The sequence below is a fragment of the Zalophus californianus genome, chromosome 10 (genome assembly GCF_009762305.2).
Source record: "Zalophus californianus isolate mZalCal1 chromosome 10, mZalCal1.pri.v2, whole genome shotgun sequence".
Classification (NCBI taxonomy): domain Eukaryota; kingdom Metazoa; phylum Chordata; class Mammalia; order Carnivora; family Otariidae; genus Zalophus; species Zalophus californianus.
This window is the reverse complement of record NC_045604.1, coordinates 58,723,369-58,750,011: the sequence shown is the minus strand read 5'-3', so window position 1 is coordinate 58,750,011 and position 26,643 is coordinate 58,723,369. Positions and strand designations below refer to the sequence as shown.

Below are 26,643 nucleotides of genomic sequence, written 5' to 3'. Positions count from 1 at the left end.
GGAAATATGAAGGTGAACATAGCTAAGTTTCTAATCTCCTGGAGAGATAAGATATGTACACAAAGGGCTACACTTCCAGGCAGTAAACACGCGCCACGTGAGTGGCACAGTGTCAGAGAGTTCGATGTCGATACAGTACAGACGTTTTTTTCACCATAGCCTGTGAAGGCTATAAATGTGAACAGTGCATGCTTCCAACCCCAAGGAGCTTAAAATCTTAGAGACAGCTACCGAAGTAATTAGTCATCATGCCAGAGTGTAACAAACAGTAACAACGGAATATGAAGAAGTGATGGTGGGTAGGACTAGGTAGTGCTACTGCGTGGCCTACTGAGGAAATGGGTCTGAGCAAGCTGGTGGTGGAGCTGAGACATGAGTGTTGCCAAGAATCAAGCTGGGAGATAGAGGAGGAGCTACAGTATGGGAGGGAGAGTGATGCATTAAGGTTTAAGGAGGTTGAGTTTGAGGGGTTCTAGAAGACCATCCAATGGGCATTTGGGAATATACCATCTAGAATTAAGAATGAGGTTATGGTTAAAGATTACACACATGCATAAACACACACACACACACACACACACACACACACAGGCTGGAGAACAGATGAATAACGCCTGGGGAGAGAGAACCAAGCTAGCAAAGAAGGGGCCTAAGGATGGAACTTGAGGAAAGCTGTCATTGGAGGAGTAGACCCGGGGACCCAAGCTGAGGGCTGACGGGTCAAGGAGGTCAGGTGCGGGGACAGGAAGAGTTCAGAATGAGGGAGGCCAAGGCAGGGTGGAATACCCAAAAAGGGGCCCGGTGTGAGTGTGTATGAGTGCGTTAGGGGTAGGAGAGTGAGGTTCAAGGGCAAGACTTGGTCCATGTTCTTTTATGCTTTTTCATTTCCCTTTCTAGGACCTAGCAACTGGGATGACCCTTCTTTCAATCACTCAACCAGTGTCAGCTGAGCGCCCCTAGGTACTGGGTGTTGTTCTGGGGAAGATTCCAAAGTGTACAAGATTTCCTGCCTCACAAAGTTTAAATTCCAACAGTGGCAGAGAGACAAGGAACAACAGATAGATAAATTCATAGGATAATATCATAATGTGACTTAGTTGTATGAAGGAAATAAACCCGGTAACAGAGACTCACAAGAAGGTGCAGGCCCAGGGAGGCTTTCTTCAGCTAGACTGAGGTAGAGAAAGTCACCCTGAGCAGGCAACTCCTGAGCTGAAGGAGAGAGGAGCCAACAGTGTGTGTGAGGCGCCTGAGGAGAGAGGACAGTGGTCTGAAGCAGAAAGGAGCGCGGCATGTGTCCCAGTAGTGGAAATGCCAGAAATGCAGCCGGTGTGGCTGAAGCACATTTCAGAACACCGATGAGACCACACAGGTGTGGAAGTCAGGCCCTAAGGGGTTTCCATTCCCGGGTGGGAGGCTGGATTTCGTCGTAAGCTCAGTGGGAAACCACTGAATGTTGTTATGTTTGGGGTTTTTAAAAATTTAATTTAATTTTATTATGTTATGTTAGTAAATGTTGTGTGTTTTTAAAAAAATCTTTTTATTTGAAAAGTTTCAAACTTACCAAAAGTTGTAAGAATAAAACTGTGTACTCTTTATTTGAGTTCACCTGTTAACATTTTGCCTCATTTGCCATAACCTTTGTTTTCTCTATATGTACATATTTCTTCTGAAGCATTTGAATGCAAGTTGCACAATTCATGCCCCTTTACCCCAAATACTTTACTCTGTATTTCCTAAGAATGAGATTCTCTTACATAACTAGAGTGCACTTTTCAGCTTCAGAATATTTCACATTGAAGTAGGAATTTACCGTCCATATTCCAGTTTTGTCAACTGACTCAATAATGTCCTTTAGCATTTTTTTCTTCCAATATAGGATCCAGTCTAGGATCATGTCTTGTATATAGTTGTTGTTGTTTTTTTTTATTTAGGCGAAAGTCATGTACAATTAACCATTTTAATGTTTACAATTCAGTGGCATTTGGTGCATTCACATTGTTTGCAACCAAAACCTCTTTAATTTCAAAATTTTTCCTTTTTTTAATTTTTTAATTTTTTTCTTTATTTTTTTTAAAGATTTTATTTATTCATTAGGGAGAGAGAGAGACAGAGGGAGAGAGAAAGAGCATGAGCAGTGGGGAGAGGCAGAGGGAGAAGCCGACTCCTGGCTGAGCCAGGAGCCCAACGTGGGGCTCAATCCCAGGACCTGGAGATCACAACCTGAGCCAAAGGCAGACGCTTAACCATCTGAGCCACCCAGGTGCCCCAAGTTTCAAAATTTTTCAATCACCCCAGAAGATACTGAACGGTTTTAAAGGAGTCACCTGTTTTGAAAAGAGCTCTTAATAGACACTGAATAAATGTTTGTGAAACAAATAAACATGTAACATGTAGGAACAGTATTGCTCAGTAGTATTTATGTTTACAAATTGCCTTTTGTTAATTCATTGGCGAATATATTATTGTAAGGGACTTATCTAAAAATAATGATCTTAGCACGCATTGTCCATCTGATGATCCATTACCCTCCTTAAAACGAATTTAGCCAAGAAAAGCCTTATCTGACTGTTTTTTAATCATGATTACCCAGAAAAAATAATAGCTTTCTTTTAAAAAGCAAACTTATGTCTGTCTCATTTCTCCTCTAGATGAGGCTACTCTGGCCATGTGGTCCTGTGGGCCAGTCATTATACACAGAATGAAAGGCAGCAGATGAAGCCACAGACCAAAACACAGTTCATGGAGGGAAATGGGGCCTCCGCGCTTCATTCAATCATGCAGGAGACACGGGGAGTTTCAGGAAGCAAGAGGAATTTTTTTGTGAAGTTTCTCTTATTATCACCTTTAGGTGATAATTTCTTATCCTGCTATATGTAGAAAACCAGCACCAAAAGCTCCTTTATTACAAATATTCGTCTAGGCATGGCACTGATTTTCCGTCTACAAGCTCACCCTTAAATTTGTCTCAGAGGAAGGAGTTGTTATTCTGCAAGCTTAGCAATATTAATGTGCACAGTGCTTATACCTGTAAAACCCCCATCACTTATTTGAGAACTTCCATTTCTTAGAAAGCTGGAGTAGGCATGTTTTTGTCTATTCCTCCTGTTAACTACAACTAAAAACCGTGTCATATATAAAGCAAATCTAAGAAGACACTGAAGGTGGAGAGAAGTCAGACTGGCTAGGGACATTGGGACCCAAGGAACAACATAGCAGTGATTTTCCTGAGTTTTCTTTTTGCCTTATATCCCAGACGTGGAGGGAAGAATCTTAACCTAGAAACAGCAAGGGTTGCAAACAATAGCCTGCACTTTCTGCCAAAGGACCAGCAAAGGGGCAGCTAGTGAGACAGAAAATTTTTAGACAAAAACCACTTTACTCCAGCTAAACAAACAAACAAAAAACAAAAACAAATAACTGTAGCCCACACCTGCTCCCACCAGCAAAGGCTGAGGGAGGAGTCTTGGCTTCCATCCCAAAAGCTGAGAGAAAACAACTGTCAACCCAGAATCCTATATCCAACAAAAATATCCTTCAGGAATGAAGGAGAAATCAAGGTAGTCTCAGATAATGGGAAACTAAGACAATTGGTAGCCAGCAGACCTACCCTGAAAGAATGACTAAAAGACATTCTCTAAATAGAAAAGAAATAATAAAAGAAGAAACAGAACATCAAAAAAGAATAAAGAACAGGATAAGTAAAAATATGGATAAATATAATAGATTTCCCTTCTCCTCTTAAGTTTTCTAAATTATATTTGCAGTTCAAGCAAAAATTATAACAATTACCTTATGTGGTTCTAAATGTATGCAGATAAAATGTTTACTTATTTTATTATTTTAATTATTATTTTTTTAAAGATTTTATTTACTTATTTGACAGAGAGAGACACAGCGAGAGAGGGAACACAAGCAGGGGGAGTAGGGGAGGGAGAAGCAGGCTTTCCACCAAGCAGGGAGCCTGATGCGGGGCTTGATCCCAGGACTCTGGGATCATGACCCGAGCGGAAGGCAGACACTCAACAATTGAGCCACCCAGGTGCCCCTTATTATTACTTTTTAAAGGATTTTAGGGGCGCCTGGGTGGCTCAGTTGGTTAAGCAACTGCCTTCGGCTCAGGTCATGATCCTGGAGTCCCGGGATCAAGTCCTGCATTGGGCTCCCTGCTCGGCGAGGAGCCTGCTTTTCCCTCTAACCCTCCCCCCTCTCATGTACTCTCTCTCTCTCATTCTCACTCTCTCAAAATAAATAAATAAATCTTAAAAAAAAAAATAAAGGATTTTATTAATTTATTTGTCAGAGAGAGAGAGAGCACCAGCAGGGGGAGTGGCAGGCAGAGCAGGCAGAGGGAGAAGCAGGGTTCCGGCTGGGCAAGGAGCTGGATGAGGGATTCGGACCATGACATGAGCCGAAGGCAGCCACTTAACCGACTGAGCCAGCCAGGTGTCCTGCAGAGAAAATATCTATCTATCTATCTATCTATCTATTTATCTACTTATTTATTTATTTTAAGGATTTTATTTACTTATTTGACAGAGAGAGAAAAAGCAAGAGAAGGAACACTAGCAGGGGGAATGGGAGAAGGAGAAGCAGGCTCCCTCCTGAGCAGGGAGCCAGATGCGGGGCTCGATCCCAGGACCCCGGGATCATGACCTGAGCTGAAGGCAGACACTGAATGACTGAGCCACCCAGGCACCCCAGAAAAAATATTTAAAATAATTATAAATAGTAGGTGGTAAAGGAATGTAAAAAGGGGTAAGGTTTCTAATCTTTACTCAGACTGTTAAAACCGTGACACCAGTGGACTGTGATAACATATGCATATATTATGTAATAGCTAGAGCAATCACTAAAAAAGCTATACAGAGAGATAGCCTCACAAATACGGTAGATAAATGAAGATAGAATTCTTTTTTTTTTTAAAGATTTTATTTATTTATTTGACAGAGAAAGAGAGATAGTGAGAGCAGGAACACAAGCAAGGCGAGTGGGAGAGGGAGAAGCAGGCTTCCCGCTGAGCAGGGAGCCCGATGCAGGGCTCGATCCCAGGACCCTGGGATCATGGCCTGAGCCCAAGGCAGACGCTTAACAACTGAGCCACCCAGGCACCCCAGAGAAAATATTTAAAATAATTACAAATAGTAGATGGTAATGGAATGTAAAAAGGGGTAAGCTTCCTAATCTTTACTCAAACTGTTAAAACAGTGACACCAGTGGACTGTTACATAACATATGCATATATTATGCAATAGCTAGAGCAATCATTAAAAAAGCTATACAAAGAGATAGCCTCACAAATACTGTAGATAAATGAAGACAGAATTCTAAAGAATGCCCAAACAGCCAAGGGAGACAGGAAAATGAAAACAGTGACATGGGGAGAAGAAAGGGAAACAAAAGATAAAATGGCAGACTTAAGCTCTGACATAACAATTATTGCATTAAATGTAAATGGTCTAAATATAACAACTGAAAGATAAATTACCTGAGTATATTTAAAACATAACTACATGCTCTCTACACAGAATTCACTTCAAATATAATATGATATGATATACACAGGCTGAAAGTAAAAGAATAGCATAAATAACATGCAAATGTTAAGCAAAAGAAAACAAGAATAGTTATATTAATATCAGGCAAAGCAGACTTTGGAGCAAAGAAAGTTACCAGAGGTGGGGGTTGGGCTAGATGAGTGGTGGGTATTAAGGAAAGCATTTGTTATGATGAGCACTGGGTGTTGTATGTAAGTGATGAATGACTGAATTCTACTCCTGAAACCAATATTGTACTGTATGTTAACTAGAATTTAAATAAACATTTGGAAAAAAAAGTTCCCAGAGACAGAGAGGGATATCATATGACAAAAGGGTCAATCCACCAAGACAAATAGCAATCCTAAATGTTTATACACCAAACAAAAAAGCTGCAAAATATGTGAAGCAAAAACTGATAGAATTGAAAAGAGAAATAGACAAATCCACAATTACAGTTGGAGACTTCAACACTCTTCCCTCAGCAATTGGTAGAACAATTAGACAGAAAATCAGGCCAGGATATAGATGAATTTGACAACCATTAATCATCAGGGTCTAACTAACATTTATACAGCATTCTACCAACAAAAGCAAGAATATACATTTTTTTCAAGTGCCTACGGAACACTGACCAAAATAGACCATATCTTGTGAACAAACTTCAACAAATTTTTTTTTTAAAGATTTTATTTATTTTATTTGAGAGAGAGAATGAGATAGAGAGAGCACAAGAGGGAAGAGGGTCAGAGGGAGAAGCAGACTCCCTGCTGAGCAGGGAGCCGGATGCGGGACTCAATCCCGGGACTCCAGGATCATGACCTGAGCCGAAGGCAGTCGCTTAACCAACTGAGCCACCCAGGCGCCCCCAAACTTCAACAAATTTAAAATAAATTGAAATTGTACAGAGCATGTTCTCTAAATATAATGGAATTAAACCAGAAACCAATAACAGAATGATAACAAGAAGGTCTCCAAACATTTGGAAACAGCATTCTTTTCAATAATCCATGACTAAAGAGGAAAACTCAAGGTAAATTTAAAAAGATATTGAATCAAATAAAAATGAAAATACAATATATTAAAATTTGTGAGACATAGCTAACACACTACCGTGAGGAAAATTTATAGCACTAAAAATGCATACATAAGAAAGAAGAAATTTCCAACAATGAAGAGGAGCAAATTAAACTCAAAGCAAGCAGGACGAAAGAAATAAGAAGAGCAGAAATCAACAAAACAAAGACCTGAGTCTTTTGAAAGATCAAGAAAATTGACAAATCTATAGTTAAGACTAACAAGAAAGAAAGAAAATACAAATGACCAATATCAGGAATGAAACAGGGGATATCACTACAGACCCTCCAGACATCAAAAAGATATTAAATGAATACTCTGAACAACTCCAGACACATAAATCTGAGAACTTAGATGAAATGGACCAGTTTCTCAAAAGAAAACCTACCACAATTAATATAATATAAAATAGATCATTTGAATAGCCACCTAACTATTAAGGAAACTGAAATTTTAATTTAAAAACTCCCCAAAAAGATGTTGAGGTTTTCCCTTAAATTTTCCTTGTCTAGCAAGCGAGATGGAGGAGTTTCACCTCTTGAAGATACCCCTGTTCCCCAGGAGCACCCTACCTATCCTTAGAGGTTATGAGTCATATGGGGAAGAGGATTCTTCAAGACAGAGCAATGCAATACTTGTAACTTTTGTTAATAGCCCCATCTTTCAAAATGATGTCATTTTTACAATTGATATGCTTGTATTTATGTAGGATGTATATAGTTTAGGAGATTTTTTTTGTTTGGTTTTATTTTTTAGAAAAGTCAACATGCCTGTTTTTATTTATTGCTTGAAAAGATCATTTGAAGAAAAATAAATACATTTTCAACCACCAAATAAATAAACAAAAACTCCCCAAAAAGAAATCTCCAGGATGGGATAGTTTCAATGGAGAATTCTACCAAATATTTAGGGAAGAATTATCTCCAATCCTACACAATTTCTTCTAGGAAATAGGAGGGAACAGTTCCCATTTCACTTTACAAAGCTAGTATTACCATGAAGCCGAAACCAGACAAAACAACGAAGAGAAAGAGGGAGAGAAAACTACAGAACAATATCCCACATGAATATAGATGCAACAATCCTTAACACCAGATTAAGGAAATAGAATTCAGCAATATGCAAAAATAATAATAGAACATGCCTAAATGGAGTTCATTCCAGGGATGCAAGGCTGGTTCAATATTTGAAGGTCAATCAATGTAATCTATCATATTAACAGAAAACAAAATTAACATAATCATAGCAATTAATGCAGAAAATAATTTGATAAGGTTCAAAGCTCATTTATGATAAAAACTCTCAGAAAAATAGGAATAAGGGGGAACTTTCTCAACTTGAAAAAGAGCATCTATAAAAACCCTACAGCTAACAGCATACTTAATGCTTAAAGACTGAATGCTTTCCCCTAAGATCAGGAATAAGGCAAAGATGGCTACTCATAGCACTCTTATTCAACATAGCCCTGGAAGTTCTAGCCAGTTGAAAAGGCCAGAAAAGGAAATAAAAAGTATACAGATTGGAAGGGAAATAATAAAATTGTTCCTATTTGCAGACGACATGATTTTGTACATAGAAAATCTCAAAGACTCTACAAAATAAAAATCTCCTAGAATTAATAAATGAGTTCATCAAGGACACAGGAACAAGATAAATACACACAATTCAGTTGCATTTCTACATACTAGCAATGAACATGTGAACACCAAAATTAAAAACATATAACATTTACAATATATTTTTTATTTTTATTTTATTATTTTTTACGATTTTATCCATTTGACAAAGAAAGAGAGAGATCACAAGCAGAGGGGAGTGGAAGAGGGAGAGGGAGAAGCAGGCTCCCACTGAGCAGGGAGCCCAAGGCAGGGCTCAATCCCAGCACCCCAGTATTATGACCCGAGCCGAAGGCAGCAGCTCAACCGACTGAGCCAATCAGGTGCCCTACAATATATATATATTTTTAAAGATTTATTTATTTAAGAGAGAGGGAGAGAGAGCACACATGCACAGTGGGAGGGGCAGAAGGAGAGGGAGAGAGAATCCCAAGCAGACTTTGCACTGTGCATGGAGCCTGACTTAGGGCTCAATCCCATGACCCCAAAATCACAACCTGAGCTGAAACCAAAGAGTCCAACGCTCAACCGACTGAGCTACCCAGGCAACCCTACAATATTTTTTAAAAAAGAAATATTTAAGTGTCAACCTAACACAACATGCACAGGATCTGTATGCTTGAAAACTACAAAAGACTCATGAAAGAAATCAAAGAAAAAATAAATGGAAGAGATGTACTGTGTTCATGGACTGGAAGACAAGATAGAAAAGATGTCAGTTTGCCCCAAATTGATATACAGTGCAAGGCATATATATTGAAATTCCTATCAAAATCTCTCCAAGGGGGAGCCTGGGTGGCTCAGTCAGTTAAGCAGCCGACTCTTGGTTTCGGCTCAGGTCATGATCTCAGAGTCCTAGGATTGAACCCCATGTCTGGCTCCATGCTCCACACTCAGCGAGGAGTTTGCTTCAGGATTCTCTCTCTCCTTCTGCCCCTTCCCCTGTTCATTCTCTTTCTCTCTCTCTCTCTAAACAAATCTTAAAAAAAAAAAAAAAAAAACTCAAAGATTTTTGTAGATATACACAAGATTATTCTAAAGATTTATTTATTTATTTGAGGGAGTGGGGAAGAGGGACATAATCTCAAGCAGATTCCCTGTTGAGTGCAGAGACGACTTGGGGCTCTATCTCATGACCCCAAGATCATGACCTGAACTGAAACCAAAAGTCGGACACTCAACCGACTGAGCCACCCAGGCACCCCCAGACAAGATTATTCTAAAACTCATATGGAAAGGCAAAGGAACCAGAATAGCTAACACAATTATGAAAAAAGAAGAAGAAAGTGGAAGGAATCAGTTTTACATGGTTTCAAGACTAGGTAGCTATAGTAATAAAAACTGAATGATATTGGCAAAGGGATAGACACATAGATCAATGGAACAGAATAGGAAACGAAAAATATACCCACACAAAAACGTCCAACTGATTTTTGACAAAGGTGCCAAAGCAATTCAAGGAAGAAAATACAGCCTTTTAATAAATGGTGCTGGGGCAAGAGGACATGCTTGGGGGGTAAGGAAGGGGAAAAGAAAGTCCTCAACCTAAGTCTCACACTTTAAATGAAAATTAACTCAGAGGCACCTGGGCGGCTCAGTCATTAAGCATCTGCCTTCGGCTCAGGTCATGATCCCAGGGTCCTGGGATCAAGCCCCACATTGGGCACTTCTTGCTCTCCCACTCCCCCTGCTTGTGTTCCTGCTCTCCCTCCCTCTCTCTCTTTCTGTCAAATAAATAAATACATAAAATATTTTTTTTAAAAAAAGAAAATTAACTCAAAATGGATCACAAACTTAAATGTAAGATGTAAAACTCTGAGAAAAAAAAAGGAAAACACATAGGGAAAAACCTTTGACATTTAGGGATAAGCAAAGAATTCTTGGATTTGGAGCACCCGGGTGGCTCTGTCAGTTAAGCATCTGCCTTCGGCTCAGGTCATGATCCCAGGGTCTTGGTATTGAGCCCCCGCATCGGGCTCCTTGCTCAGTGAGGAGTCTGCTTCTCCCTCTGCCTCTCCCCCCACCACTTGTGCACTCTTTCCCTCTCTGAAATAAATAAATACATACAATCTTAAAAAAAAAAAAGAGTTCTTGGATTTAACATGACTCATAAAAGGAAAAATTGATAATTGAATTTTGTCAAAATTAAAACACTTTGAGAGAGCCTTTGCAGAAAATGAAGACAAGCTACAGAGAGAAAATATTTGCAAACCTACATCTGACAAAAGACCTATATCTAGAATAGATTAGAATTCTCAAAACTCCGGGCACCTGGGTGGCTCAGTCGTTAAGAGTCTGCCTTCGGCTCATGTCATGATCCCAGGGGCCTGGGCTCGAGCCCCGCATCGGGCTCCCTGTTCAGCGGGAGGCCTGCTTCTCCCTCTCCCACTCCCCCTGCTTGTGTTCCCTCTCTTGCTGTGTCTCTCTCTGTCAAAAAAATAAATAAATAAAATCTTAAAAAAAAAAAGAAACTCTCAAAACTCAACATTAAAAAAAAAACCCCAAGCGATCCAATTAGAAAATGGGCAAAAGACATGAAGAGATAGTTACCAAAGAAGATGTAGAGATGGCAAAAAAAAAAAAAAAAAAAAGCACATGAAAATATATTCAACATCATTAGCAATTGGGGGGATGCAAATTAAAACCACAGTTAGATATCACCAAACACCTATCAGAATGTCTAAAATAAAAAACATAGTGACATCAATTGTTGGCAAGGATGGCAGAAAATTCCATCTCCCTCCATACACTGTTAATGGGAATGTAAAATGATACAGCCACTTTGAAAATAGTTTGGCAGTTTAGGGGCATCTGGGTGGCTCAGTCAGTTAAGCATCTGACTTCTGCTCAGGTCATGATCTCAGGGTCCTAGGCTCTAGCCCCGCATTGCGCTCCCTGCTCAGCGGGGAGCCTGCTTCTCCCTCTCCCTCTGCCGCTCCCCTTGCTTGTGCGCGCGCTCTCTCTCTCCCTCTCTCAAATAAATAAAATCTTAAAAAATATAAAATAAAGGGCGCCTGGGTGGCTCAGTCGTTAGGCATCTGCCTTCGGCTTGGGTCGTGATCCCAGGATCCTGGGATCGAGCCCCGCATCAGGCTCCCTGCTCAGTGGGAAGCCTGCTTCTCCCTCTCCCACTCCCCCTGCTTGTGTTCCCTCTCTCGCTGTGTCTCTCTGTCAAATAAATAAATTAAATATTAAAAAAAAAAGGATTTGAGTTCCTTTACCCCCATTTTATAATCGCTGCCTGCTAAAGAAAATCAAGGAATTTTCTCCCCTTACTTAACATCTAACTCCCCCTTCAGTGTTGGTTCTGGGCTTTAAGATTCCCCAGTGTTCTTCCGTGTTCTTTCTAAGGCACACATTCTCCCTCCCAGTTCAGTGAGTCCCCACAGGAAATGTTAACTTCTCTCGCAATCTCGGATATTGGGTCCACCACTCCTTGCCTCCCCAAACCCCCTGACACTATAGGATGCAGTCAGTGGAAAAGCCCATTCCCGCCCTCTCGCTGCAGAAGGAGCAAGAGAAAGAGTCTTAATAGGGTACTTACTGAACAGGTTATTCCAGGTCATATTGGTCTTTTCCTCAGACTCCATCGGTTGGAAAACAAGTACCCTGTGATGGTCAAGGTTTTTTAGCAATTCTTCACAGTAAAACGGAATCCCACAGCTTCCCTCCACCAGGTACCTGCAGTAGAAACAAGGCGACCTGTTTACACCGAACAACCATCTTTTAGGAAGGAAAAATATTTGACGCATCTAATTATTTGAAAATAACTCATTATTTGAAAATAACAATATTCTCTATTTGTTTCCACTTGTTTTCCTTTTTTAGGGTTGCTTTTTTTCTTTTTCTTTCATTTTTTAAAATTACATAAAACATTTACATTTTTTCAAAGCCCAAACTATATAATCAGGTACATCCTCGGTGTTGCCTCCCTTGCTCACCTTCTAAATAACCATGTCAGTTAGTTTCTGGCTTATCTTCTCAATGTTTGTTTTTAAACATATAAAAAAAGCACACAGACGTATTTCATCCCCCCCTTTTTTTTTTTACCTAAAAAGACAGCATGTTACACCCCTAACTGCATGCTTGGCTACACCTTGTTTTTTCACTCAAGAATATATCCTGCCCATCTCTCCATATCAGTAGATCTTTCTCATTCTTTTTAATGCCACGTAGTGCTCCACAGTGTGCATGCATCCTATTTGATTCCACTTATCCTCTCAGAGATGGACATCTGGATTGTTTTCAGTCTTTTGCTAATACAAATAATGCTTCGATAAAACTTTGTCCATAGGTCTCTTTATAGCTTTGTTAATAAATCTTTGAGATAGATTCCTAGAATTGGGGTTGCTAGATCAAAAGGTAAATGCCCATGTATAGATACACATACACACGAAATACACACATACACAGAAAGAGACAGAGTGAGAGACAAAGGGAAAGAGCGTGCCAAATTTGTGCCTGGAGTTCTTTTAAATGGGACTTTGTTCCAGACATCTTTCTCCCAGAAGCAAAGCAAACTCATTAGAAAGAATGGATGCAGATACCAAGGTGGGTTGTAAGCAGCCAGCTAAAGAAGGGGCACTCTCCACGTTGTTAAGGTGACCACTGTCTGGACCCCAGTGGGGGAGTCACTGAGAGGCTCAGAGAGCAGTGACTAAAGAGCCTGCCTTCAACACCTGCCACAGACGGAACAGCAAGTCCAGCCTACATTACCGACAGTCGAGTGAGACCTTGCTTATTTGCAGGTTGTGTCTTTAAAGCTTACCAGTTTGCCTTTTGTGACACTTGCCCATGATGACGCCCTCTGTCACTGTTGATTAAACCGAGCATGTCTACACCTAGCACGATGAAAGGGAAGCCAAACTGATGTCACTGAGCCAAGTTTAAGGAGGTGTAACAGGAGCAATAACAAGGAAAAGATGATCAGGTCCATCATACCAACCATGATAAATGGCGCTTTTGAAAGATAGGACCAGTGAAAATACCGAAATGGGCGCTTTCAGATGTATCTTAAGAAATCTGATGAAGTCTGGATCTGGGGAATGGACACAGATGTGAAGACCGCAGGAGAGAAACAGGATACCCACGTGTCCAGTTCTTTGGGGATGCCCCTGACGCTGAGGTCTAGGCAGACCTTGTTGCGGATGTCCTTAGGCTGCACGGCTCCGAGGGTGATGTAGGTGGTGTTCCTGTTCTTCATTATGGTGCTGGCTGCCGTACAGGGTATGTCAACGAAGGGCGACAGGGACATGATGATGAAGATAGGAACTGTCCGGATCAGCTTCTCCATAAAGGCCCAGGAGGCTGAGTCAATAAACTGGCCTTCATCGATGATGAAAATAATCCTTTCCTCTTTCACTGTCTGGACAAAGTAGAGAAACAGAAAAATGCTGGAGGACTTTGGATTTTTTTTCACGTGTATGGGTATGCATGTGTATGCATTGATGTTGTGGTGCTAAACTGAAATCTTCTTTCCAATAAATTTGTATTAATTTAGATTCCACTAACTTGGAATGTGTGGCAATTTAGACAGAGCTGGCTGGAATGGATTCTTACTTCGTCAAATCCTTGTGTAAATATAATGCAGATTTGTAGGGTAAATGGGGTTGTAGCCAAGTAAAAGCACCTGCTACATAAAAAGAACTGATAGCTTCACCACACGTCATTTTAATCTACTGATACATGAAGATCTCCTGGGTTTATCTAATTGACATTTGTTCAACCAACATGTATGTATTCAACACACACTAACTGAGCACCTACTGGGCTAGGTGCTACATACCCAGTGCTGAAAGAAGCTAAGCTAGTTGATGCTATTTAGCCCGAACTGTGGTATATGTTACACTTGAAAACAGATCATGGGTCCCTTTCCAGGGGTAGGCTACCTTTGCCCTCCCTAGTCTGAATTATTTATTCACTCATTAAGCATTTACTGTGCACCCATCAGGGTCAGATATTGTTCTAGGTGCTAGGGATACAGTACTGAACAAAATAAGAGCTTACGTGGTAGAGTCAGCCCCTTGCAGAGTGGGCCCTGCATTACACTGTGTGAAGTGTCTAAATGGAGAAGACCTTCCCCCCTCTCACGGCTCCACATTGCTCTTGGCTTCTTTTGGCTCCTTCCGGGAAGATGCTCAGTTAACCCATTCTTCCCCTCCATGTTTTTACCATCTAAAGCAGCAAAGGCTACTTTAAAATTTCAGCTTTCATAAGACAATCATTATAAAGTATTATAACCTGTTTGATTATGTATACATAGTAAGTCTACCCCTGCAGCCCCATTCTGTTACTAGCTATTTAACTCTTCTTGAGGACGTTTTGATTAATGGGGAGGTTAGCGTTACATTTGTTTTGTTTTTGGCTGATACCTTTAAAAATATGGGGCAGATATAAACGTGAGTTTTTGCTATATGATGGCCTTGTCAGTGAATCTTTGTAAACTGAGGAGAGTCAAGCAGGAAACAAAAAAAGCATGAATTCTGGGTGGGGTGATGGGTTAGCCTGGTGATGGGTATTAAAGAGGGCACGTTCTGCGTGGAGCACTGGGTATTATGCACAAACAATGAACCATGGAACACTTTATTAAAAACTAATGATGTAATGTATGGTGATTAACATAACAATAAAAAATTTTAAAAAAAGCATGAATTCTGTAATACATCATAGTCCTTGGTTTCTTCATATTTAAAATGAGAAGACTGGGGGCACCTGGGTGGCTCCATCCTTAAGCGGCTGCCTTCGGCTCAGGTCATAATCCCAGGGGTCCTGGGATCAAGCCCCGCATTGGGTTCCCTGCTCCGTGGGAAGCATTGGGGTCCCTGCTCCGCGGGAAGCCTGCTTCTCCCTCTCCCACTCCCCCTGCTTGTGTTCCCTCTCTCGCTGTCTCTCTCTGTCAAATACATAAATAAAATCTTTAAATAAATAAATAAAATCTTCAATAAATAAATAAATTAATAAATAAACAAATAAAATGAGAAGACTGATTTGGATCCTCTCTAATGTGACTAAAAGCCAACATCTACATTGCACTTACAATGTTCCAAGCACTGTGTGATGCTCTTTACATAAATTAACTCATTTACTCCTCATAACATTCACAGGAAGTGGTCCTATTGAATCTATTTACTGAGAAAATTTCAGTTAAGTAACTTGCCAAGGTCACACAGATAGTAAACGTTCTGAAGATTACTGTCATGGCATTTACTTAAAGCATAGCTTTAGTGGTGATTTCCAAACTAGACTGTGCATCAGAACCAACTAAAGAATTTAAAACAAAGACTAACAACTAAACAAATTCCTAAGCCCAACCTAAGCCTCTTTGAATCTTTAGGTGGGTAGAATTCATAAATTCATGGTTTTTTGTTCTTTTTTTTAAGATTTTACTTATTTATTTGACAGAGAGAGACACAGCGAGAGAGGGAACACAAGCAGGGGGAGTGGGAGAGGGAGAAGCGTGCTTCCCGTGGAGCAGGGAGCCCGATGTGGGGCTTGATCCCAGGACCCTGGGACCATGACTTGAACCAAAGGCAGATGCTTAACCACTGAGCCACCCAGGTGCCCCGATGGTTTTTTGTTTTTTTCATTTTCTACAGGGTTTTTTTTTTTTTTTTAATCCAAGTATAATTAACATACAGTGTTATATTAGTTTCAGGTATACAATCTAATGATCCAGCAATTCCATACATTTCTTAGTTTTCATCAAGATAAGTGTACTCTTAATCCCCTTATCTATTTCTCCCAGCCCCCATCCACCTGCCCTCTGCCAACCATCATTTTGTTCTCCGTATTTAAGAGTCTGCTTTTCTGTTTGTAAATCCATGTTTTTTTAAGAAGCTTTCTGGACACTTGTAACACAAACAGTTCAAAGTCTGACATTTTGAAATTAATCATATTGCCTTGCCAAGTGGAGAAGGGGAAAGTCATATCATAAACTTAAGACAATGCCACAAACTTGAATTGATCATTTATAAATGTACCAGATGCTGAGCTGCTCAATGGTAATATAAAAATGAATCAGGCTCCCTGCCCTTAAGAAACTCACCATCTCCTAAGGGGGAGAGACACACATATAAGGAACAAACTGTCATAGTGTGTGGTAAATATCATAAGAAAGGTGTTCAAAGTGCTACAGAAACAGATTGGAAGAAGAACTAGTCATACCTAGTGCTTTGGGGAGTTTTTTTTTTTTTTTTAAAGATTTTATCCATTTATTCATGAGAGACAGAGAGAGAGAGAGGCAGAGGCAGGGGGAGAAGCAGGCTCCCTGCCAAGCAAGGAGCCCGATGCGGGACTCGATCCCAGGACCCTGGGATCATGACCTGAGCTGAAGGCAGACGCTTAACCGACTGAACCAAAGTGACACTGAAGGATGAATAGCATTTCTCCAGGTTAACAACAACAACAATAACAACAACAACAACAAAAGCTTTTGGTTTTTATGTCATTAGCCCCGGGAATTATTTGGATAGTAGAAAGCATGGGTTGGTGCAATCTGCCTGTGTTCTGGCAATTATATGGAGGATGAGCTGGAGTGGAGAGGTATGAGGCACAGAGATTCATCGGGAAGCCATGGAAATAGTCCAGGAGAGAGAGAAGTACAGCAAGGAACAGAGGCCGGAGACACGGCAGAGGCCACCCACGGGAGAAATGGTAGGACTTGACAACTCAGTAGACGCGGTACAAGTGGCAACCGATGAGGATGGGGAACAAAGACAACTTTAAATGAAGCTTGAATGAATCTGCCATTAACTAAATCAAGGACCAGAATGAGGAAGAAGGGGCCATTGCAGTAGGAAAAAGAAAATTTAGTATTAGACACTGACCTGAATGTGAGTTACTACATCCACGTGTTATATATGGAAGGTTCTTGGAAATATGGTTCTGGTGCTTATGAGAGAGGTGAGGACTGGAATATAAATATGGCAATTGTCAACATATAGTGGATTGTCATGAGATTACTCAGAGAGGGAAGTAAGATAGGGGGAGTGTTTCTGATAAAGAGGCACTGTTCTAAGTGTGTTTTACACAACCCTGGGAGCCAGGTACTACTATTTCCCTGTTTTATGGATGACAAAACAAAAGCATAGACAAGTTAAGTCACTTGCTCAAAGTAACCCAGGTAGCAAGTGATAGGCCTAAGGGTTCAGATGTTGGTAGTCTGACTACGGAGCCTACATCCATAACCATTTGGATATACTGCCTCTCAGGCAGAGGGAGAAGGAGGGAGGGCTGGTTTTAAGGAGAGGCCAAACCCCCAGGAGTAATGTTAAAGGGACTCCTTTCAAGCACAGCTAAATTCTGAAAAGACTCTTGAGTTGAGGTTTGGAAGGAAGGAGGAAGGAGATGCAAGAGGTGTTAGGATAAAGCTTTCACACACTTCAAAGCTTCTTGCCAGTGGCGTCTGAAGCCCTCGGGCTACTTGCCTTTTCCCTCCCCCATTACTTTAGACCCACAGATGCTCTTACTTGCTCCAAGATCTTCATAAACAATGCTTCCAACTGCTTTTGCTTTTTTAAGGTGGTCATCTTGGAAACCTCTCGTGAAATAGGGAACTGTATAAAGAATTATGAAAATATTGAGTCTGGGAAAATAGCAAAGGGAGCTACTAGCTATGTGACTTTGGGCAAATCACTTTACCATTCTGTGCCTTCAAATCCTCATGTGTTAGATGGTTCATAATGTCCCTTCCAGCTGTGTCACCCTATGTCAGTGAACCTAATAGATACAGGACGTACTGGGGCATACTCTGTCTTTGCCCCGGCAATCACCTGCAGGAGCAGAGGGACTCCGTGCCTGGCACCAGCTACTACAGGATAGCTCTGATGGAAAGGTGGGAAAAAAACGAATCAGCAGGTGTCCATTTGGATTTTCTCCAGTATGGTGTTTCTAGATACCTCCAATGTCTCAGGAAGGTAGAAGCTCATTCAAGGAGGATTGGGAGCCACTTCCTCATCACCCAGATTCTCCACATGAGAAAAGAGAAAGATTATAAATGGCAAAGAGATGCTAAGTCATCCAACCTCAGGCAGGAGGTGCTGCAGGTACCCCGTCACTCTTTCCTGCAGAGGCACAATCTAGCTACTCACCTGGACATGGAAGATGTCATTCAGGAGACAGTGGAACTTCTCATCCAACAGAGTCTTGACTTTATTTTGAAGGTTGGTCTGTCGTTCTTTATAATGTTTACAAGTATCCAGACCTAGGACATTGGCCATGAGTATCTGGATGGTATAGAAATTCTGATGGAAGCTGATCTTAGTCAACGCGATAGCAATAGTCCTGTTTGTAAGAAAGCAGAGAAGCAGAAAGAGTTCTTAAATATATTTTTTGAAAATAATAAAGGCTGAAGGAAAGCTCTGGCTCTTCCTATTCAGTTGTTACAACAGCAATTTCCCAAACTATCTGGAAGCTGTTCTTTACTCCTGCTTCAGATACACTCCATCATTCCTCTATGTCCCCGAGCCCTCCTAATTGACCCTTGCTATGTCCTCTTCTGTAGTCCCACCCCTACCACCTTGCCCCAAGCCCTCAGACTCTCACCCACACTGCTGAGGAACATGCTACTCCCCCTGTCTAGCACCATGATTCAGTGCATCGCCTTTACAGAGGCCTGATGTATCTGGATAGATGCAAATCCTCTCCTATTTACAAGTTTTTAGTGGCTCCCACTGCCGAAAGGTCTAGACTTCTTTTACGTGCCATACCAGACTTTCCCAGGTCTCATTATATCATATCTTGCCACTCTGCCCAGCCATCTACCCTCCACCAACAAACTAGTGAGAGTTCCCTGCACACCCAGAGCTGTCGCCCCAGCCTGGCAGCTTACCGCTCCTCCCAGCCCTATCTAATCCCTTGTCTCCTGCTTATCTGCAAATCTCAGCTCAGGTGCAGCCTCCTGGAAATCTTCCCTGGTGCCCTGAGGTTGGGTTACAGACCCCCCTTTGTCATAGCTTCCCAATACTCAATTGCACACCTCCATCACTGTCCTCACCGCATCCTATTTTTATTCTCTCTCTCTCCTCTTCCGTGAGAGCTCTTTGAGGACAGGGAGCAGATATTATTCATCCTCCGGGCATTGGCACTTGTCATGGGTTGACTCATGTCCCCCCAAATTCATATGTTGAAGTCTTAGCCCCCAGTATCTCAGAATATGATCTTATTTGGGAATAGGGTCATTATAGATGTAATTACGTAAGTTAAGATGAGGTCATACTGGAGTAGAGGGGGCCCCTAATCCAAAATCACTAGTGTTTTTATAAGAAAGGGAAATTTGGACACAGACAAGGCACAGGGAGAACACTATATAAAGATAAAGGCAGAGATTGGGTGATGCTTCTTCAACCCAAGGAGCACCACCGATTGCTAGCCAGCCACTGGAAACTAGGGGAAAAGGCATGGAACAGACTGTCCCTCACAGGCGTCAGAAGGAACCAACCCAGTTGGCACCTTGATCTCAGACTCCTAGCCTCCAGAACTCAGAGACAACAAATTTCTGTTCATGGAGCCACCCAGTTCGTGGTACTTTGTTACAGCAGCTCTAGCAAACCAATATAGCCCTCAACAGTTCCTGGAACGTAGTACGTACTCGATAAGTGACAGGATGAATGAATGAATAAATGTCTTCTGGTTATTAATTATCTCCCAAGCAATGTTAAAAAGATATTTATGAACCAGCCTTTCCTAGGCTTGACATTAAAAGGGAATAGAAAAACAGGTAACAATAATATATGGTTTATAAGCATTTTCCCCTTAAAGCCTTGAGGTTCAATGGTGAAAGGATATGGGACACCATCGTCCTCATCTAAGTCACTGTCACTGGTCACTGTTATTGAATACCGTCCTGCCCACTGCCACTAGGGTGCCACATGGGCTGTCCCAGAGTGCCCTTGTGACATTTCTCGTATGAAAACAGAAGAACGGTGTGAGAGAAGTACCTTAGCTTTGCCTTCCAAAGGAAAATCCAGAGGCCTCTCATTCTCCATCCCCACTCCAGGGCTAAATGGTTTGAACTAGTGATTCTCTGTCCGTGAGCTGGATATATTTCTGTGTTTGTTCTGCAGAGCCCATCTAGCCTTGCTCTCGGTATCCGTGCCAGGCATTCTCAAACTGCCACTGGGATTACTCAGGAAGCTTTACAATATTGATATCCAAGCTCCACCTGGCATTAAATTAGGATCTCCAGGGGTCAGCCCAGCTTCTCATTTCTCAGCTCAATATGTTTATCATTAATTATTTATTTAGTACAGAGGGCATGGCACCCAATAACTGACAGATTGTGGGTGGTTTGCATATGATAAATAATATAAAGGAGAGGAGCATTAAAATAAATGAAACTCTTAAAGACATTTCTCTGGGTTCCCACGAAGTGATCATTGCAAGACACTCACCTGTGGTTCTCACCTTGGGCCAGATACTCGATTTCCATAAGTATGTGGCTTTTTCCATATCCTGATAATCCTTCGTACATTAGGACTCGGCTGCAGTTGGACACCAAAAATTCCTTCATAATACACATGAAGTATTTGATCTCCTTATCACGTCCTGTAGTTTTTATTTTTAAAAAGGGAGCAAACCTAATCAACATAAAATAATCTAGAGATACAAAAAAAAAAAAGGCACACAGTGATACCACTTCTAAAAACACCTTTGGAATTTCCATGGAATTGTTCATTAACTTTCTTGAGATCCTGTGCCCTTTAAAAAAATTTTTAAATCTTTCTCTGGAGCTTTCCAGTTAACAGCGTAGTTTTACAGTTTTGTTTGATCCCCACAAGCTGTGAGGGCAAGTATTCTTATAATGTTCATTATAATGTCCATTTAATTTTAGCATAGAAAATCAAAATTTAGTGTAGCCAACTGCTTAGATTACACAACCAAGAACAAAACCAGCATTATCTGTCCCTGACCCTTGTGTTCCTTTCCTTTTTCTTGTTTTCTATAACACACTAGAAGTAATCTGTAGTTTATTACATTGGAAAATAAATGTATTAAAGTTAGGGTTCCTATAAAGTATTTTTATTTCTAATTCTGTGAAAGAAACTTGCTCTTTATAAATGAGAAATTACACTTCTCTCAGGGCCACTAGAAATATGATCAGGGATAAGAACATTCAATTTGCTCTCAGAAATCATGTGGAGATTATTTCTTTCCTAGGAACAACCTACATTCTTAGTAAAAATAAGTTATAGTCTTTTTCTGATTATAAAACTAACACATGCTCACTGTGAAAAATATGGAAAACTTAGGAGCAAATAAACATCACCGTGGTTACAACCCTGATGCTGTTATTTTTCTCACGTGTTTTTAAATATATGTAACAGGATGCCCTGACTGAAACCTGAAACTCAGCCCACAGTCTTTGAAACTTGCATGGACAAGAAGGAGCTGACAGAGCTCTCATTTCAAAGGAGTGAGCAATTTCTGTGGAAGGAGCTGGAGAGCCCCTCAGGGCTGGTTTCCTCCTCCTTTGCTGGATTGGTCACTGCTGAGAGCCCATGTTAGATGTCCATTCATGGAGTAAACACATACCCAGGTGTGATCCAACGTCTATTGAAAACCAGGACCATACCTCTAAGCTTAGATGCTCTATACAAAGAAGCTAAGTGTTTACTTGGTGATGTAAATTTCTGGGCACGATTTAGGGAGAACTGACCTGCAGACTATGTGACTTCTGGGTGAAACATTCCCTTTCTGAAAATGCATTTGAACTTCGATATTGTGAGATGTGTCATGCTCTTCTTTGGCCCGAGGCTCACGTAGGTAACTCAGAAGACGGAGCCTGGGTGGCCACAGAGCCGTGTCTTCTAGCTCTCTGTGTCCTATTCACACGGAGCCCATACAGGTAAGACCTTACGGATTGTCTTTCAGCTGTATTCTAAAATAAAGTCTAGTTGTCTTGACTTGAAGTACATGTACCTTGTTTCTATCGAAACAAGGCCCTAAGATCTGGGACTGTTGCATGTATTTTTGATCTTAAAAAAACCACTTTTTTGATTATAGTTTTTTGACATCTATGCAGTTGGTTAGCACACAATTTCATTTGCAGGAACTCTTGTAAAAGAAGGGCACTTCCTATGGTCCTAACTTCTGACAGTCTCTTTTTTGACTAGAGCTTTAAGGAAAAGATGTGTGGGCTTGATCTTTACCTGATGGAATCGGGGAATCGGAGAAAAAGGCAACTAGAACATATGCCTGTTGTGACCAGTGTGTTCTCATACGACTGCCATATTAAGTCCTTGATCTTGTAGAGGGGGGGTTAGGACTTCTGTTTGCTGTTACTATCACAACAAGCATATCCTAGGCTGGGAGGTAAAGCCTCAGAGGAGGGGGAGAGTGAGCATTCCTTCTCCTTTCCAGCCTTCAGGAGTCTGGGGATCTGGATTTACAAGAAGTGATTAGACTCTGAAAAACACCTGAACCCAGTGAAAATGGGCACGGGCGCCGACCCTCTACAGTTCTGGAAGAGCTGCCTTCTTTTAGGCTCTGCTGAAATCAGGATTCTGTCCCGACATGCCCCCAGAGTGTGGGACCGAGCCTCCTCCTAACTGTCCTAACACAGGACCAGGATTTAACTTATGATGCTGCTTTTAGGGATGTTCAAGTCTAACAGAAGGAAATTTCAGGTGTTCTTAGAAATGGCTCCCTTCAGAATCCACAGGCTTATCTTCATGAGGATCTCTTCCCCCAGAGGGTATATCCCTCCCTCGTTTTATGTCCACTTCCCTGTCTAGTCTAGTCTCGAGTTAGCTTTCTTATGATAGGGTCCCTGTCACCACGAATCACAAAAACATCACAGCCACTGCCAGATTTAGATCACAGATCTAAATGTAAAAGGTCAAACAAAATTTCTGGAAGAGAATCTAAAAAAAAATTTCATGACTTTTGGGTGAAGAAAAATTTCTAAATAGTATACAAAAGCACTAGCTATAAAAGACTGATAAGCTGGATTACATTAGAATAAAATATTCTGTTCATTAAATACATCATTAACAGAGTAAAAAGGTTGGGGCGCCTGGGTGGCTCAGTCGATTAGGCATCTGCTCTCGGCTCAGGTCATGATCCCAGGGTCCTGGGATTGATCCCCGCAACAGGCTCCCTGCTCAGCGGGGAGCCTGCTTCTCCCTCTCTCTCTCTGCTGCTCCCCCTGCTTGTGTTCTCTCTCTCTTTGACAAATAAATAGATAAAATAAAATAAAAAAAAAAAACAGAGTAAAAAGGCAAGCACAGAATGGGAAAAGTTACATACTGGAAAAACAAAAGTGTACCCATTTTAGGATATATAAAAAATTCCAACAGATCTATAATAAACATACAACCCAACTGAAAAATAGGCAAAAGATTTGTATAGACGCTTTATAAAAGATGATGTCCAAAGGGCCAAAAAATATATGAAAAAGGAGCTCAACCATATCAGGGGAATTCAAATGGAAATCACAATGAGACATGACTATATACCCAAAAGAGTTATTAAAATTATAGAAGACTGTTAAAACTAAGTTGTTGGTAAGGGTGAAGAGTGACTGGAACTCTCATAACACTGTTAGTCAGAATATAAATAAATACAACCGTTTTGGACAATTATTTGGCATCACCTACCAAAGCTGTGCCCTTTGTCCTGACAGTTTCTCTCCTACATATATGCTCAACAGAAACACGTACATGTGTTCACCAAGAGACATGTACAAGAATCTTTATGGCAGTATTATTCGTAAAAACCAAGAACTGGAAACAACTCCAATGTTGTACAATGACAGAACGAATAAATTGTTGCACGTCTACAAAATGGACTACTGCATAGCGATGAAAATGAATGAATTACCACTATACCTAGCACCATGGAGGAATTTCATAATGTAAAGTTGATTGAAAGAAGGCATATGTAATTACACATTGTACAACTTCTCTTACAGGAATATCACAAACAGGCCCGAGTCATCTAAGGTGTTAGACATCTTGGGGAGAGGGTGAGGGATAAAGTATGTGAGGGTTCCTGGAGGGCTTCTATTTTTCTATTTCTTTGCCTGGATGGTGGTTGTATGCTCATTTTGTGATAATTCAGTAAGATGCAGATGTAACGTTGGTGTACTTTTCTGTATTTTGTTATAGTTCAATAAAGGAGTTTAAAAATCAAGGCCCACTACCTACCCAGCAAAGGGTAGCCCTCATTTCTGTTGCAGATGAGGTATGCCATACCAAACATGCTGAAGAGAAGAAAAGAAAAGATGTTAGAGTCAGAACAGGGAAATATCAAGAGCAAGAGTGTTTCATTCTTAGTTCCCAGAAAGTCTCCTTTTTCGATCTCTAACAAGAATCTATCCCCTGACTCAAGGGTTGCAGATGCCAGGGGGAGGAGAAAAGAGAAGTTCTTACCTGGTAATAGAGAGTCCAAACAACTTATGTAGTGCCTGGTAGAGTGTTCACTAAATGCTTGTTTGAATCTGCATTGGTGGAGCTGAACCCCTTTCTAGGGAAACCAGACACCATTATGGGACCCATGGAGTTGGATGTGGCATATTGCGTCACAACCTGGAAAGGTTCCACCATGTGCTCAAACAACAATGGCCCCCCTTTGGTGAGCACATGAACTGTGCCTGGCATAGTTTCACATGCTCTACATATATCATCCTTTACTCCTGACAAAAACCTCATTAAGAAAGTACTATTATGTCCGTTTTACAAATGAGAAAATTGAGGTGCAGAGAGTTTAACTTGCTCAAGATCCCACGGGTAGTGGGGACAGTGACAGAGGATACTGACAGAATCAGTATCTATAACCAGGCCAGGGTACGTACGCTTGCCCACTGCATAATATTATTTCTTGAAGGAGCCTTTTTAGTCAAATGGATCATTCCCTTGCCTGCACTAATACACTGTTTTATTATGTCTCTGTTACAGGGCATGCCAACTCTCCCATGTAATATTCAGCTAATTTTATATATTGTATATGTTGGCCTTCCCTATGAAGTTGTGACTTTTCGGGGCAGGAACCAGGCCCTGTTCATATTTGTGATTTCTACACTCTCATATTTGCAGAAACGGTTTAGAAAAACTATGAGGAGGCCAGCCTTTGGGAGCGGGTAGTCCTGGGTTTCCGTGGTAGACTGACTGCATTAATGGCCCCTCTTCTTCATCCCTACCTGTATATATGCCCTGTGCTCATTCTGGGCTCAGCCTTGTGAATACTTTGCCAATGGGATGTTACCAAACATGACACAGAGGCTTGAAAAATGCTTGGGCATTGGGCTTACTCTCTCTTGCTCTTCTGATATTCCCATGACAACATGCCTGGGCCAGTCTGATGGAGGATGAGACACAGAGAGCCAAACTGTCCCCGTTACGTCAGCCAGACTTCCCAGTTATCCCACCTGACATCGTCCCGGATCAGCCAACAACGTGCAGAGCCCAGGCATGTGAACAAGCCTCGTCAAGATCAGCCAAATCCAGCCGAGATCAATTGAATCCCACATATTTGTGGGATTAACAAATGTTTATTGTGGTATATACTAAGCCTCTAAGGTTTTGTGGCTGTGTATAATGCAGCATTATTGTGGCATTTTGAAACTTGGCTTTATTGTTTACTAGATTTATGACCGTGGACAAGTCATTTGACATCTCTGAATCTTAGCTTTTAAATTTATAAACTGGAGATAATAATAGATTCTACCTGATATGGTTGATACTAGACTAAATTACATATTTTGAGGTAGAGTGCCTAGTACTTAATAAGGGCCCACAAAATATTAGTATTATTCACTCATATATTCAAACAGCATTTTATTGATGGTCTACGCATGCCAAGTACCATGCTGCACCCTGGAAATGCAAAGGTGAATGATAAAGACTCCTTGAACCAACTGCAGCCCTGATTCTTTTATCTGACTTTTAAGACCTAGATTCTAGCTTGCTAATATTAAGAATAATACCATCCACTTTCCATTTACTCATTCATGTATTCATTATTATTGAGTGCCCACTATGTGCTAAGCACTGGGAATATAAAAACAAGCAAGAAATAGCCACTCCCCTCCAAGAGCTCATAATGTAGTAAGTGAAAAGCCTATCAGGTCAGTAATTGTGATGGGTATGTACCAGAGGGGTACACAGAGGAGGAAAAAGCTAAGCTGTCTGAGCTTGACTGGGCAGTTCCAGAGCCAGCCTTGTGGAGGAAATAAATTCAAGATCCCTTGAAATAGATTTCAAAAGTTGACTGTGATTTTCCCAGTAGACTAGGGGTGGGGTGGGTGATGGAGAGGGCAATCTATTTAGACAGCCCAGAGGAGGGGGCATAGGAGGAGATGAAGTTGGAAAGGCAGGGGGTTACCATGTATGTCATTTCGAGGAATTTGAACATTATGAAGGTGATTGGAAGGCACTGAAGGATTTTAAGTTCCAAGGTGATACCCATACATCTCA

At 41.1% G+C, this 26,643-nt stretch overlaps 1 protein-coding gene across 6 annotated transcripts in view; it reads right to left on the bottom strand.

Moving 5' to 3' along the window:
* Nucleotides 1-26,643, bottom strand: part of ADCY10 (adenylate cyclase 10) — a 91,410-nt gene that overhangs the window by 37,951 nt on the left and 26,816 nt on the right. For 5 of the 6 annotated variants that reach the window (XM_027611580.2, XM_027611579.2, XM_027611583.2 and 2 more), the window contains 6 exons: nt 24,376-24,431; nt 20,620-20,773; nt 18,319-18,511; nt 17,698-17,784; nt 13,321-13,595; nt 11,775-11,911 (listed from right to left, as the gene is read on the bottom strand). In XM_027611580.2, the coding sequence (XP_027467381.1) occupies nt 11,775-11,911; nt 13,321-13,595; nt 17,698-17,784; nt 18,319-18,511; nt 20,620-20,773; nt 24,376-24,431 (902 nt within the window). The remainder of the gene's footprint in view (nt 1-11,774; nt 11,912-13,320; nt 13,596-17,697; nt 17,785-18,318; nt 18,512-20,619; nt 20,774-24,375; nt 24,432-26,643) is intronic. The other variant, XM_027611582.2, reaches the window with a different exon arrangement.